Here is a 17,524-nt window from a genome sequence, read left to right on the forward strand (position 1 = left end):
CTATTAGTAGGATTTGTGTGTGTGTGTGTGGGGGGGGGGTGATTACCCTTAGTTAATGTAGTGTTTTAGTTAATGAAGCATTTTCATCAGGCAACTATAGCTACATGTCTTTTTTACTGAAATTCTACAGAAACTTTTATGTTAAAAATAAAGCAAACCTGTGTGAAGCAATCTCCATTCTTGTTTAGCAAAACTAGTGCATTATTACTTTCAGTCTTTGATCTTTACCATCACCAGTATAATGTCTGAATGAAAAATACACCATTGGTAAATATAACACACATTCGGAACATTTAAAAACTGTATAATATTATGGAGTTACAATTTCTTTTTTTTTTTTAAAGCAACAATTTTGAAACTAATTAGATTTGCTCCTAAAGAGCATATAGAAAGTCACAATTTCTAGATGACCTAATTTATCTCAGTGCTCATTTGGAATTTCCATTATAAACTGGTGCATATCCATTTGTAAAAATGAATACCAAATTTTGATTACCAGAACTAAGTTTTATAAAATCTATCTAAATCTAAAAATGTCTCAAGAATTATAACATAGAAAGGTTAAAATTTTCTGAATATATTAAATATCACATACAGCTTTTAAAAAAAATTGTTACTATTTATGATGTTGTTGAATAATGCTGAACATTCCTCTGTATTAGGAATATTTATTTATTTATTCATTTATTTAATAAAATTGTATTGCACATGACAATATTCCAGGTACTAGAGAAACCAACATAAATAGCTTTTAGGAAGAATGTTTTTACATGACTCCGTAGCTTCTTGCGTGATATGCATCACATGTCCCTCGGCTTCTTTATGCATTTACTCCTATTTTCCATGTTTTACATAATCTGAATATGTGGCATCTATTATGCATCCTGTTAAAAACAATATATTATTAGGCACACATAAATGTTCTGCTTAAAGAAACTATGCTATTGAAATAACTACATCTCACTTAAATACTTTACGCTTTTTTAAAATTATTATTATTAAAAATAGTGCTTTGGTAAATCTAGGCTTGCCAAACCAATATCTCCTAAGCCATATCAGAACACACATGTCAGATTTGTAATAGAAGGGTGTGGGATGAACAACTAATTCTCTGGATACTTCAAATTAAAAATGATTTCTTCCCACCACTATGTGATGATAACATCTTTTTGGATTCATCAGGAAACAGTGGGGCCTCTGAAGTCCTATGCAGATTCTTTAAGATTTTGCATGTATTGCATACTATACTCTTTTCAAAAACAATGATGCACGATAATTCGTTTACGCAGATGTTGTAGTATACAGGATGTATATAACTTTGCATGGCAAAGTTCCTACTTGAGTTAAATGGATTTAAACATAAACTGTGCATGCAGATCTCAAGCGATAGTCTCTTAATAGATGTCAGATACTCTTTATTGTTGCCCTCTTTTATTCCAGTAACATTTTAATTAATTCACACTGATTGAATAAATGTACATTGAGACTTGTTTCCTAATGAGGGCACATTTAGAGGAAAGGTTTTGCATCATTCTGATATCCTGTGGGTAATTATATTCTAATTATATGGTCGGGGGAAAAGATTCTATAACACAATACTGATATTGTTCATTGGACCCAATTAATTACATGCACATAATGAAAGATCATGATAAGGTTGACTGGCAGTTAGTGTAAAATTTTAACTCAATTGAATCTTTGCCTAATGTAAGTACAGAATTGGACTTTAACCTGGTTAGAAAATGCTTCGGTGTAAGATCAGTGGATACTTAGAGGGGCAAAGGATGAGAACAAATTTCATTATAACTTATTTGTTTTTTAATTCAAGGTCTTCATCAAGATTGTTGAAAAGGAAAACTTAGCAGCCTAATGCTTTAATTCTAAATATTATTATCAATATTATTTTATTATGTACAGTGATTTTTCCATATTTTGGAAAGCAGCATTACACTAATGATACAATGATACATTTCTAGAATGGGTTCATATACTTGTTGAGGGAAAGAATAGCCATAACAGGAAGGATTATTGATTAATTTTATGAATATGAAATCCAGTCGGTATTAGCCTATTATATTAGGTTCGTTTCTCCAGGGTTTTTCTTTTGTTTCGTTTCATTTTGCTTTGTTTTTACTTCAAACCACCAACTGCACTCAGATCAGACTTCGATCCCAAACATTCGCAAATATAATCATACGTACATATATGTACTCATAAATTGGTATCTATTAATATTAATTACCTATATAAAGTCAGAGTGCTAAAGAATAATATGAAGAAACAAATAATAACACATGTATGTTTCATTTTGACATGCTTTGGAGATGGTTGAATCTTATGTTTAAGAATTTTGCAATACTTCAAACAAAAAACTAAGGTTTTGCTCTCCCATCCTTCCCTTTCTCAATTTCATTGTTTTCTTTGTTTAGATTTTGGAAAGGACAGTCTCTAAGATTGAGGAGACTAGCAGGGAGGATTTTCACTATTATTCTTCTAAGCCTCACCTCTCTCCCTTTTTCTCCATTTGCTCTTTTCTTTTTCCCTCCTGTATCTTTCCTGCTTTCTCTCTATTCTAATAGCCCTAACATAGATATTTCATTAAAAACATAAATAAAACTGTTGATTGCCATCTACTTATTAGCAACTAAAAAATATTTTCAGATGAAGCACAATTCGAAAAGAAATGTAGAGCATTTCAAAAAGAAATGTAGAGAAAAACAATAAAGAAGATTAGAATAGAAGTGAAGAGAGAGAATTATAGAATATATTAGAGAGTGGGACACACAGGTCCAGTGTACTCTGAAATTATTTTACAAGCATTTAAATATAAAAAATAGTCTTACTGTGGAGAAGAGCTAAAAAGAAATTGAAGTAACTTTCTTCAACCATATTGGCTTCTGATGATTTTATGAGATGTACCCAAGTAGGATAACATTTCTAATGATTTCATTTCATTAGCTAATCATGTAGGCAGGGCAAAAATAATCATATTAGATAGGGTTTTAGTTGTTCTCACTAATTGTTTTTTATGTAGAAATCTATGTTGGAAATAATTTGGATATATCCATAAAGAAACATTTTTAACATTTTCAAGGAAAACATTTGGTGCCCCTTATGTTTCCAAATATCCATTGTACTAGGTGGCCTTTCCCTGAAGGTTCAGTGTGTTCCCTTTCTGATCACAGAAATGCACACACATTGATGGAGCTGTTAAGGAGGGAGCCTCATACTCCCTTCTCTTTAATCATCTCCTCACCAAAACTCTGCAAATACGCATAAATGCTTACATTTACAAGAGTAAAAATAGGATATTTTTTGAGCAATTATAATTATAAAGGTAGTGAAATCATCTCAGTTAAAACTATTTGTTACCATTAAATTTATGTTGGTGCAAGCTTAAAAATTTGGCTGAAGTGAGAATGGTTAGGTAAGAGATCCAGGATAAGTTTATAATATGGGTATATTCTAAAATACATCAATAGTTATGTTTTCATTAGATATGTCAAAGTGCCACTGGAAAAGAAAACAATTTTTAATTCTTCTATTTGACCTATTTGTCTTACATTGAATTAATTTTTGATTAAAGATGTTAATAAAACAGCAGCAGTGTTAAAATTATTTCAATCTCGCTTTCTTATGGAAATTTGTATTGTATTCATATGTGTGAGTGTACATACTTAAGGACCTGCAAAATCATAAAGGGTTAAACAAATTGAAGCTGAAATGTGAAAGTAAAATTCATGGAAATGAAACATGTTTCATTTCTATATCTTAGAGTTGCCCTGGATGCATTTTTGTATCCTCTGTGAGGGAAGAGTAGCTTCTCCTCTTAGGATGAGGCACTGTACAATTTCGGCAGACAATTGTTCTTTTACTAAACCTGCTTTCTCTGTCTTTCACTTCTCTTTTGATACCAGAAATATCCAATTGTATGCAAGGAAAACAACTATTGAAAATGGTTTTATCTGGCCTCTTTAATTTACCACTGCACTGGAAGTTATTATGTTGAATGAACCCACATTGATATCCAAGCCAGTTCTTTCAGGCAGAACAGAATATACACTGTGGTTACAAAATACTTTGCTGTGTTCAGCCACATTTTAAAATAATTTGATTTCAAAATCACTTAAAAAATAGAGACCTGGCTGGAAAAAAAAAAAAAAGTATTGTTGAGCCTGCTATTTGAATAAATAAAGCCTGCGACAAAAAAAAAAAAAAAAAAAAAAAAGGACTGTATATGGATTCTGTCGTTAACTTTATTTTCTTAGTTTAGTCAGCTAATCTTTCTGATTTTTACTTTCCCAATCTGAAAAATGGAGTATATAATCTTGGTTTAGTGGGAGGATTAAATGAAACAATAAATATGAAAGCAATTTTTCAAAAATATGAACATTCTTATATAGGTATAAGGTATAATTCTGTTAATTTTGCTTCGTTCTTAAAATAACTGATGACCCTTTTAATGTGAATACTATTCTCTTATTATATTTTTAACTAAGTCAAAGCTCTAATAATCTCTCCACCAAAGATTTTTCTTTGTCCTATGACAATTTGGATTAAATTGTCAATTTAAAATGATTACATGTTAGAAAATATGAAGACAAGAGATATCTCAATACTTTAGAATAATAGGATTTTTAAAAATTCTTTGATACTAGGTTGAACTTAATAAGTGCCCTGAAGGCAAATGCATCTTTTAAACTAATTATCTGTACTGTGTATTCTATTTAATATTAAAATTATACTGATTAAATAAAATCAATCACATTTCTCTGTAGTCACACCTCACATTTGATTAAATACAAATATACAGTTCCTGTATTAAGTCTGATTAAAAATATATTACATTTAGAATTATACAGTTATGATAATTAAAAAAAAAATTTCTTCTGCTCCTCCCTGATATTTAAAAATCATATACATAAGCGTAAAAATGAAGTAATGTAATATCTCAATTTATTTTCTAAAAGTTGCTTTTTCATTTACTAGATACCATAGTTTTCTTATTATAACTCAATGATAAGATACTGATGGACATGATATTTAATACACTCTTTGCCTATGCATCTTGATTATAAGTGATCTCATATAAAAATTGTTTCATTACTCTTGTTCCTAGAGTGAATTTGTAGTGTTTCTCTCAGACATCTGGGTGTTGCTAGAGAAAATTCTCAGAGCTGGTGGCTTTCTGTCTTATATATTCATGACTTCTAGGCCATCTGAGCTCTCAGTTTTACTTGATTCTGTTACTAACCTTTAGTCAACTGCTTTCCCATTCTCGAAGAAGTACTCAAAAAATCTTTACCACTTCCTCACTTTCTTCATATCACTTTCTCTGCCAAACTCATTTGCTCTCAGGAGATAACCCATATCCCCACTACCCTAAGAAGGAAGACGCCTGCTTACACAACTATCCACAAATTAGAAGTTCTCTGCACAAGTGGTAGCAAAGTGGAAGCCAGGGTTCAATTTCAACCCACACTGTCTTTTAAAATGGGATTTTTATTATCCAACTTCGCATAGTCTTTGTTCTTTGTGGCACTGGACTACAATGAATCCTGTAAATCCCCAACTTATATTAAAAATTTGTTATTATTTTGCCATTGTTCTTTATATATATATATCACTATGTATATGTGTATGTACATATTTACAACAATATACACATGCCATATATTTTATGAAGTTGAATCTTTTGAGAGTAAATTATAGGTAGTATGATACTAAATCTGTAAATATTTCAGCAGGCATTTTATAAGATTAAGGACAATTTTCTATACAATTATAATGCTATCATCAGACTTAAGAATGTTATCAATAATTCCAAAATATGAGTCATTTTCCTGTTTATATTCAAGTGCCCACAATTAAAATTTTTTTGTTGTTGTTATAGTTTCTTGTTTTGGTGGTAGAGGTGTATAGATAGGATCTATCTGAGAATCTTGCATTGCACTGGGTTATTATTCTAAATCATTTAACAACTATAATTACTTCCCTTGACTTTTCATTGCCTTTTCTTGCCTGACATATGTACAGTGAATATAAACTCTTCCCAAAGAAGACTTATGCCCTAGAGGCTGCTTCATGGGCATCTTGGTTTCGTTCTTGAGTCTCTGGGACTCTCTTGGGTCCAGGCATAGATTAGTATAAGAAATCATGAGATAAATTACTTAATCTGAATTTGAGGGAACATAAGGAAATACGTATATATTACAATAAAGATGGAAGGGCTACATTCATGTCTTAAAAGTGTTTACTCAATCTAAGGGTCAACCAAGAGCTGAGGAAGAAAAATAGTAGGCTAACAAAAAGCTTTGAGCTAGCCCATATTGAAGCTCACACTAACATTTTCCCCACAACCCATTGCCCTCGGTGTATGTAGACTGACTTAGATGCAAGAAGTCAAGAATATTACTGAAATCAGGAAGCTTTCAGTGAAAGTTCTACCAAACCTTTTGTCAATCCATCTGAGGATCAACAGCAATTATTTCCATAGGCTTCTTGTGTTTGTGGGATTGTTAACCCGAGTGCATCTTCCCAGACTTCCTTACTTCTTTTGACTGAAAATTTGCAGCTACAGTATTTTTTACTTATATAGTCTTATAAACAAAGTTGTGTTCCTGGGACACCTTAATATCCTCTAGAGTGGTCCTAGACCCCTTCTCCTTCTGTCCTACTTTTGAGTGCATTGGATCCTTCTAGTCCATCTCTATGTTGACCCACTGTGAAGCCATATGAGGCCTCATTTACCTCAGAAGAGGCTATTTATTCATTTGGTTCTTGCTGCCTTCTTGAAGTTCTACTTTGTAAGGATGTAAACTAATATCTGTGCTCATAGATTTTTCAGACTCATCTTAGGGATTCTCCCACATTCCGTCTCACATAACTTGGTCCTGGGGAAGAAACTCCCTTTTTTTAAGAGACACACAATTGTCTGAAATCTCCTAGCTTCCCATCCAACTTCCCTAATCTCCTCCACCCCCCACCATGGGAAACCTTTATCTGGTATTAGGAGTGTCAATAATTCTTCCAAATTTGTTCTAGGTCCCACAGGACACAGAGTTTTGGAATTCAGTAATCTATTCTCTGTTTCTTGCCAAAAGAAAACCTTCCCAGTGTGACTCAGCAAAGTAGGAGTGGTGGGTAACGGAAGATACGCTGTCATGAAAACCAGCCTTAGTATATTTAATCTCATCTTTAAAAAAAAAAAAATTATTGCCTTTGGGAGGGGAGGTTATCACTTTGTGAGGGGTGTAAATGTCTATTATGTTTGTATATCTGAAACTAATAAAAAATAAATAAAAATTAAAATTACTCTCAAGTAAAATCTTATTTAATTATATATTTATTTTTTACTGATATTAATGCATTTTTTTTCTTATTTCCAGAAATCACAAAATAAAATCAACACCATAAGCTAGATCTACATCAAAAAGACACTGAGTATTTTTAGGAAGGAGGGAGAGTTGGACTGGAAAATGAAAAAGTGGGCTGGTAAACAGGCAACTTCAAAAATTAGTAGGGTCATTTTATGAAAGATTATAGAAGTTGGAGATGAGTTCTTATTCCAAAATATAAATGTAATGCATGAGTGTTGTAGAGAGGTCTGTGAAACTGACCAAAGACGTTGATCAGTCTGCTATAGGTAGATAAAATTGTATCTTAGATAAGTATTATAATTCCACAGCTTAACCCACTTTGCATTAGAACATTCCTTATTTTGTGAATGAATATGTATTTAATGAAAGTAAGAAGAAAAATTATGACAAGAAAACTTACTTTATGTTTATTCATTTATTTCACAGGAGAATAGTGATATAAGAACTGTCATTGGTGTTTGTTTTCAGTTTGCCTTTTTTTTTCAGCTTTAACATGAACTTCTCTTTTTCAACAGAATCTGCCCACTTCAGGAGTTTCAGTCCCTGAGGTGCGTAAGCCAAACAGGTTTTCATACTTGGAATTATAGGTCGTTAGGCATCTTTTATCATTATGAAGGACATTTTGGGTTGTCTCACTGAACTACTAATATTATTTTGTATGTTTAATTTTTTTCTCATATTCTGGGGGATTTTTATATTTTCATGATGGAATAGACTTGAAGCATTTCCAATCTACATTTGTGATAAACATTAAGGAAGCAAAAGCGTTGTGAAACAAAGTATACAGAGAAAACATAAAGCTTACTTTGCAAAGAGTTTTGACCAGGGTATAAGAATAGCCATCATTCCTATTTGTTAAGTTAAAATATAAATACCTTGCAGAAAACCCAAAAGAATTCAATCTTCTGAGACATTAAAATGTAGCTTTTAGTGATAGTACACCAAGACACTCTTCCACCCTTTGAAGTGTCCATCATTTGTTAAAGATTACGTCTGAATCATTTAGCATATGATATTGTATAGAAACTCATTCAAAAAATGTAGTCACAGAATAAGTGACTTATTTTGAAAATAAATGTCGGCGTTGTCACAATATTTATTTTCAGTAAAGTGTTAGCTTTACCTTTGCATTAATGAAGCAAAGCCCCCACTTTGTTCTGTGACCATATATTATTCAATTGTTATTATCTCTAAAGGATATGCTCAAATGGTATTTTCTCCTTAAAATTATAATTGGAAACCGCTTCTTAGGAAAATATCATTTATAATATGTAAGTATAACATAAGAGGATGAATTTATTTAGAGGATAACCTAATTGAACCAAAAAAAATGTAATAACCTCTCTACTCCCCACTAAGTAGTTTTCTAATCGGAGTAGAATGTCTCATTGAATATTTAGAAAATTTCCTTTTGTAACTAGAAATTACTTTAAAAAATACTCGGAGATATACTTGAAATATAATGTTTCTAATCTAAGGGAAATATAAAGCAGCTTTTATACTCTTTAAGTCAGTTGATACATTATGATAATTATTATAAAATAGATATGTTATATTACACACTCAAGTGACAAAGGTATTAGGAAAGTGTATCATTTAGTCTAATTACTTATGTGTAAGAGAATTAATTGTATATGTTAAGTTCCTTGAGTTTATTTTTGCCCCTATCATAGCCCATCAAGTGAATATAGGCACTGTATTTAAGATTTAAAGGTTTTTTCTTTACACTTACAAACCTCCAAAGATCTCCCATATTGAGCCCATATAATTTATATTATGTAGATTGAACAAATGGACCAAAATTACTGTTTTCATAATAGCTTTTTTCATTTGTTAAATATTTTTTCTGCTTTAAACTTTTAAAGGTTTTCACACACTGCCTTTTTTTTTCTTGTAACATATTGATTTATATTAACTTAAATTTTCCACCATCTTCCAAAATCATTATAGAAGATTATTTTAACTATATTGTTCCAAAAATTTTCTTAAGCCCATGTATGGAGATACAAATGAATGAGTGTGTGAATGCGTACACACACACACACACACACATAAACACACACACACACACACACACATGCACACACATATATACACATACAGACGAGAATACTAATGTTCTACCATCAGAACAATTGCTTGTTGGTTAATTGAAAAGGTGGTTAAAGTTATGTGAGGAATCTTACAGAAAGATATATACATACCTTAAACATTTTTCTTAAAATATATATTTATTCATTGGCTACACTTTTGACAGGATAAACAGCTTTTCTATGAGGACATAATTACTATTTGTAAATCGCACAAAGCCTTTCTTGCATATATCATGGTCTTGTCACCCATCATAAATTTCAATTATCAACCGTTTTAAAGTAAAACAAAAGCCTTCCTATCATCTCCTTTAAAGATATTCAAATGCTAATGAAAGCAATTGTTTTCAATTATTTTCAGTTGTTTTAAAGTACAAAAAGAACTCAAGCAAAGCTTGAGTCTGGCGCCTTAGACCACTCTGCCATCCTGATAATTGTCACCCCAATAAACTTTAATTAAAAAACAAAACAAACTCAAGGATATCTGTGAAGCAATTGGTATAAAAAAGAACCTCTGATATTTACTGTTAATTCTCCATGCTTTTACAGTCATTATGTCCAAACCCAACTTGACCAGTCCTACACACACACACACACACACACACACACACACACACACACATTATCTTGTGTTATTATGTCTTACCAAAGCGTGCAAGCTGTTTTTCATAGAAATAACTCATTTTATACACATATAATTCAATGGCTTGAATTACACAGTTATAATAGTAAGACACAGTCTATTTGGTACTGGCATAACCAGATTGGGGATTATACAGAAATTAGTATGTTCATCATTTATTTAACTAATAGAAAGAGATGATGAATATGCATGTACAGGAGAGCTGCCTCCTTGCTTTTAACCATGGCCGTCAATTAGTATGATTTACAAAGGGAATGGAGAATGAGCAAAGTTGAGGTACATGTATACACACATAATTTTTATAACGGCACTACCATTTGCTAGTAAATAGCCCAAATTAGATAATTTGGGCATGGAACTTCACAGCACCCATCTTCAACTACTACAATCTAAACAGCCTACTGTGTTAAATTTAATGATAAAATATAGCAATATATTTTTTGTATTTTAAAAATTAGTGCCATTCACTGACTGTCAATTTTATGCCAGTACTTCATGTGTTATCGATTTATCATCATGCGCCTTCTCATTTTATGGATGAGTTCAATGGTGGCTTAGAGGTAGTAAATACGTTGCCCAAGGATTTAGAGCCTTTGCCATTTTTGAAATGAATTGGTTTCTCTGGCAGTAAAAGGTTCAAATCCCACAGTAAGGTCACAATAATTAAAGGCACAGCTTTGTGTCTCTCAGTAAATGGTTTCTCAGAGCTCATAACCCTTACAAGCCCCAGTGAATATGGTGACACTTCTGCTTCAGGGACATCTTTTATATTGTGAATACCCAAGTGTTCCCTTGGGTTACAATTCTAGAGTTTCTGGGAAATTCTTGTGGCCTAGCTCTAGTGGCCTGAAAGGTCTTAAGTCTCCATGGAGGCAAGTGGTGCAGTAGCAGAGAAAGCAGGTTCCAGGATTCCTTTGAAGGATGTTGTTGGCAGCAAAGCATCTCTCTCCCCTTCTTTGTGGCTTTCTACTAATTGAGGTGCTTTCTTGCTGCCTGTCTCTCATGCTGAGATTGGACAAAGAGAAGAAATCCCCGTGCTTGAGGTAATCATCACTTGCTGCTTATAGTTTGCCAGTGATCCGATAACAGCAGGCTTAAGTATTGTGGCTTAAACATCCCTTTTGTGAAAGCAGTTTACAGCCATGTACAAATACTAAATACCTCTGAGAATCAGCATGAAATAGAAAAAGATGTTTTTTAGAGCACATATTTAAAGTGGTCTTTTTATTTCATTTATTTCATCTTTCTGTTTTCTGTGAATGGTCTTTTCAGCTTTTTTTCTGTGTTTATTATGGTGATTATTCTTTTGGAATTCTAATACAATATATCCCCCACTTAAGATCTGGTGTGCTACTTGTAGAGTCTAACGATGACAAACCATTGAATTCTATATTTAAAAATGTCTGTGTAGCAAACACAAATAGTTGATATTTGAAAATGCTGAAATATCAATAACTGTAGTTTATATTTTTTAGTTCTATGGTCTTTCATGATTTTTTTTTGTTTCTTTTTTTTTTTTGGTTAGAGTAGTTCCTTTTAGTGTTTGAATAATTTCTATTGATTAAGGCAATGATTTTCCAACTCTTTATGTCTGGGATAATTTATCTGGCAGAACAAAATTTGTCTTAATTATAAGAAATTTATTTCGTGAGTTAGAGTCCAAATACCGAGGGGAAAAAAAAAAAAAGAAAAAGAAAAACTGAAGGTGAAGTGATGAGAACTACACCCTATTGTCAGAGAGCAATTTTTATCTGAAATAAAGATGGAAAATAAAGTTGAGGAGCTCTACCTGAAACTTCAAAAACTTCAGCATTGGGAATAAGTCTCAAATATTATAATAGAGCTCTGACAGTTGGGGTTAATTGACTTCCAAAACAGACTCGTGAAAATTTTGTGGACAGATTTTCAAAGATGCAATAGCCTCTCCCTTCCTGCCTCTCATTTAAAATAAGAAAGAAGTATAGATTTTCTCAGTGGAAATAGAAAAAAAAAAGGATTCAGATACACTCTTGTTAACTTATGCTGCTTAAATAAAATATAGTGACTATCTCAGGGACACGTCTATAAAATTTGGAAATAAAGATAAAACAAATGAGTATAACAAAAAGAAAGCCCTGGGAAAAATTAAATACTTAGCAGTCTCTCCTGTTGTAAAATTTTCAGTTTGAATTAATTCCATAAATTCTACCTACTAAACATATTTTCCTCAAAGAAAGAAACCACTTGGTTTCCTTAGCATATGTGTGCTCGAATGTGTGTGTGTAAACAAATGTTTACTGTTTTAGTAGTATTATCCAGATTATATAATAAAATTCATGTATGGATATCTGCAGATTTTTTTATTAATTTGTTACATATGTCTTTCTTATAATTATAGATTTCAAAAATAGAATATCAATTGAAAACTCAATTAAAGTGTTAAAACTTGTTTATGTATTTTACAAATGTTACCATAAAGCATTTGTTAAGTCTACACCGTAATTTACTCAGAGAGAGGACTCCCTGGAGAAATATAAAGCCACTTAATCAACTGCTGTTAGTTATGAAGTCTCACCACACAGAAATTTCCCTAACTATATGCACAACCAAGAATGAAATAATGTTAATAGATGATATGGTAGCTCTTTGCAGACATATACTTATATGTCTTAACTTTCCAGAATTACATATATAAATAGTCTGGTCACAAATAGCTAGTTCCAAAATGTGACTACCAACTTAAATTTCATTTGGTTCTTGTAATCTAAGTATTTTAGGAATTAAATGCTAAATAACAATGCTGGGTTGTATGGTAGAATGTAAGGTTTGTAAGGTATGGTATAATGTAAGGTATATAAATAAGTTAAAATTTTCACATTGTAGAGTTTTATAGAATACTGTTACCGTATTTTATTTACTTGCATGTAAGAAACTAGAAAGAAATTATTTCCATACTCACCAACAGCATTACATTTTTGAACTTTTAACATAAGCTATGGTTTTTCAAATATAAACATTGAACTTTACTTATTTAAACATATGCCAAGCGTAACTAGTAGAATATATATATGTATATGTGTATGTGTATGTGTATGTGTGTGTATATGTATATGTATATATATTCTTGTGGGCATATAACAAACACTATGCTTAATGGTAATATTAATAAGCACCTTGATGTGTGAATCACACCTGTTTTATATTATTAATAACTTTCATGTATTGAGCACGTACTCTAATACAGGTACAATGTTAGGATTATACATTTTCTATTAAACCTTACATACTCTGAGAAATAGCTATTACTCTCTCCATTTTGAATAAGACTGATTTCTATAAAGTTACATAATATCTAAGTAGCAGAGATGGGATTTAGCTCAGGCATTTTAACTCCAAACCTCATTTTATAATTCATTCTTTCTATGCATTATATTCTTAACCATCTAAGGACAACATTTGTAATTTACAAGCTTAGAAAGAATGATCTATCTTTAAAAAATGTCAATATTTTTGCCAGAAATCATGGCTATATGTAAGTATATCATTTTCTGAAGAATTTGAATTTTCAGGAGTCCTATTGTATCATCCATTTTCAGCCACTTCTAAAATATATGTAGCGTTTTTGCACCATGAAATTGCAAGGTAAATGTTATCCTGGTTGGCATTTATTTTGGTCTGAAAAGTTTTCTGACCTATCTGTCCCTAATAAATTTTAAAAGTTTTACTGAGTGCACTTAAAATATTTTCCTAAATGACAGAAATTAAAATGATACTCTAAAAAGCAAATATAAGAACTAGGAAATGTATATATGCATACGTGATGGGAAGGTGACACTCAAGCATGTAAACACATATGGAAGACATTGCTGATTGATCAGGACAATTTTTCATACTGAGCCTAGAGCTGGCCCAAGAATCCCCATCAACGTAATGGTTAAGGCACTTGAATTTTTTGTTTGTTTGTTTTTTTAATGTTAAGATTCATATATTTTTCCATTCATTTATCCTGACTTTTATCAGTCACCGATCTGGGATCTGATGTAGAATAGTTAAGCAAACCGAGCCCGTTCTTTTGTGGAGCTTTGATTAAAGTGGAGGAAGACCAGCATTAAACAAACTAAATTGTAAACGTTTCATGTTGTAATAAATTACGCATATTCAAAAGGAGGCTAAAGAGAATAGAGAAGCCTATCTAACATTTGACCAGAAACCTGAAGTAAGTGAAGAGCAAGCCCGACAAATATACAGAGGAAGAGCTTTCTAGTAAACTGCAGTGATTGCAACGACCCTGAATTAGGAGCATGATTGTTGCGATCAAGGAACAACCAGGAGGTGGGTGTCATTGGAGTGGAGTGAAAGGGATGAGTGTGGCTGTTGTATAAAGACTTGACTGCAGGGAGACAAAGATGGAATGAGATTGAATTGTATAGTGATAGTTATAATTCGAGCAACTATAATAACATAATGATGGCATAAGCCATGTAATGATGGAGGTGGTAAGTAATTGTTTAGTTTGGGATTTATTTTCAAGGGTGGTAGGCAGGAAAAGAAATAAATTTTAGACCCTTTAAGGACTGATATCCACATTTTAGACACTCATGTGGACAGATCGCAAGGGCATTTGTGTATAGGAGCTAAGGCTCAAGGGAGAAATCTGAACAGAAAATATAAATTTGAAAGTCTTCGTCATCAAATTGAAACGGAAAGCCTTGGATTAAATGAAGTGACCTAGGGAGCGAACATAAGCAGTGAACATGAGATGAGAGGTCCCAGGGAGAGGTTAAGTGTTAAGAACTATAAAGCTGGAGGAGGAACCAACACAGGAGACTATGAGGGAGTTAGTGAAGTCAGAAGAGCTCTAAGAGAAATAAGTGTTCTGCAAGCCCAGTGAGGCAAGTTTTCGAGAGGAAAGAGGTGCCAATTCTGTCCATTGTTGCTTAAAACTTGACAATATGAAGACGGACCAACAGGTGTTCCAATGAGAAGGCCACTGATGCTTTTAACAAAAGCTGGTTTGATGAATGAATGATGGTAAATGTTTACTGGACTGAAAGAAGAGAGAGTGAGAGGGGAGGATGTAGAAACAGGGAGCAGACAACTATAACAATTTTGTCCATTATGGTGAACAAAGGAATTAGCTGGGATGCAATGTGAGTTTTAAGGTTTATGTAATTCTTGATATAAATAGTAGCTTAAAAGTTCATCATGTATTCGTTTTCAATATTGCATGTATTGATAAACATTATTTTTAGTGTTTAGTATCAAATATTTAAATTTATAATCCTATCCTATCTTTACCATTATTTATTTAAAAAATCAGTTTAGTATACCTTAATCCTTAATAACTTTTGATAGAGTCACAGTTGGGCATGTCGGGATTATACAATTTGGTTTCCTTTTATATCCTTTCTTTAACTGATACATTGACCATGCATCTATCATATACATTGAGTCAGTCGAAGGCAGTAGCTTTCATATTATTCACTAGGAATGGTCCCAAATTTGGAGCCATGAAACTCTTATACGTTTCCCCTTTTAAAAACAATTCAACATTTGTAAAAGGTTTTTGCCCCTCCTCCCTTATAGGAAAGACAAGCAACAGTGAAAAAGGAAAAAGGTGGTTCCCAACAGCCAAACAAAGTGACTGACAAGAACAAAATGCAAAGAGCCAACTCCGTTACTGTGGATGGGCAAGGCCTGCAGGTATGATTTTTAAAATCCAAATTGTCGTGGCTTCCATATTACTTCTGTGCTCGTAGACAGGCGTATGTCAAGATATCAATCCACTTATTTAATGTGCAGATTAGCTCAGTAGATGACTTCAGAAAAATCTTTATGAATTTATCAGGATGTCACTGAAGAGTTGATTGACAGAGTGACATTCTGATTCGATTCATCACTTATAATGTTATATCCGTTTAAACTTAAATTTAAGAGCTCTCTCAATCTGATGTTTTTGCAAATTATTACTAAATACACACGTTTACTATAAACGTACATATTATTTGTTTACAAGTATATTTTCTCCAAATATATTATTGTATATAATTTAAAGAGTCATTTTGGTGGCAAAACATTTCTTTAGGAAAGAATAAAATTCTATTTGCATGGAAACTTTTGTTTGTAAATAAATAATAAAAATAAGGAACCTATTATAACTTTTTTGTGCCTTCCTAAGTTTTAAGTCAAAATTGAAACTGTACATACTTGTATTTCTCGTTTAAGTAAAAATAAGTAGCTCACAATCATGTTTTCAGTGCTTTATAAAGCTGTGAATTACCCCTAGTGTCTCTGACATTGAGAACAAGATTTATTTCCATATGCATTTTAAAATGTCCTACAGAGTGAATGTATTTTATTTGCCTCTGTTTCTCACTCCATCATGAAAACAATCAATGAAGCAATACTCTATGAAATTGTGAATTTCTTTTTTATTTTTTTTTAATTTTCCTACCTATATGTTTCTCTCTTCCAGTTTCCAATTCCTTTCCTTAATAATATGCTTCAAGTTTCATATTCTCTAGGAAAACTTACCATTTACCACGTAAAGTTATATAATGTTACATTCATTCAATATACATGATTTTATGTCTTCTTTTTCATTTATTATTTTATCTGGGATACTATAGATTATGTCTTTTATATTCTTTAATTTGAAAGCACAGTATAGAGCACAGAGTAGTTGCCTAAATGCTAGCTTCTTCATTGTATAGAACATCTCATGGAACATTTAATAATTGCTTGAACATTGATAACTAGATTACTTTGTTTTAATGTAATAAAATGCATTGTGAATAGAAAATATATTATGAATTATTAAACTCAAATATAAAAAGAGAAAATTCTGAATGATAAAATTATTACATTAGATAGACCACATAGAAGTGAATTATCAAAAGAGGAAATCAGAATCTATACTTTTTGAAGTCATATCTGTGTGTTTAGCAATCTTAGTTAAAATCTCAAACTTCTCTGGTCTCAGTTTCCTAAGATTTGGATAATTATACCTGACTTTACCAAAATTAAACCAAATTAAACCAAAATTAAAATTACATGTGCATGCAGAGTGTTTCACAAACTTTAAACTTACATCAATATAAGTTGCATTTTCTTTTTTTATCAAAAAGAATCGGAAATATTTAATCTTATCCCAACTAAATTAGTCACATTGAAAACAATAGGTAATTAGCTTTTTACGTGGATGTGTTTCATCTCTCTAACCAGATAACATCATTCCATGCTTTCTTTCGCATACAAAATGTCAGGTAAAGTTGTCAGTAAGCAAAGTATAGACATCAGCTCTTAAAAAACAGCAATGAATAAATACTGATAAATAATCATCATCATAATTGTTTAATTTTAAAAAAATCGTATATAATCATGTGAAATGGTCTCTTTCACTTTAGAAGAATGGAGTAGAACACGGTACACAT

General features: G+C 31.8%; 1 protein-coding gene across 7 annotated transcripts in view; it reads left to right on the plus strand.

Moving 5' to 3' along the window:
• Positions 1-17,524, plus strand: part of DGKB (diacylglycerol kinase beta) — a 698,162-nt gene that overhangs the window by 273,177 nt on the left and 407,461 nt on the right. For 4 of the 7 annotated variants that reach the window (XM_033088916.1, XM_033088914.1, XM_033088917.1 and 1 more), the window contains 3 exons: positions 7,895-7,927; positions 11,123-11,155; positions 15,678-15,794. In XM_033088916.1, coding sequence (XP_032944807.1) covers positions 7,895-7,927; positions 11,123-11,155; positions 15,678-15,794 — 183 coding nt within the window. The remainder of the gene's footprint in view (positions 1-7,894; positions 7,928-11,122; positions 11,156-15,677; positions 15,795-17,524) is intronic. The other 3 variants (XM_033088918.1, XM_033088919.1, XM_033088920.1) reach the window with 2 other exon arrangements.

Source organism: Rhinolophus ferrumequinum, chromosome 20 (assembly GCF_004115265.2).
Source record: "Rhinolophus ferrumequinum isolate MPI-CBG mRhiFer1 chromosome 20, mRhiFer1_v1.p, whole genome shotgun sequence".
Classification (NCBI taxonomy): Eukaryota; Metazoa; Chordata; class Mammalia; order Chiroptera; family Rhinolophidae; genus Rhinolophus; species Rhinolophus ferrumequinum.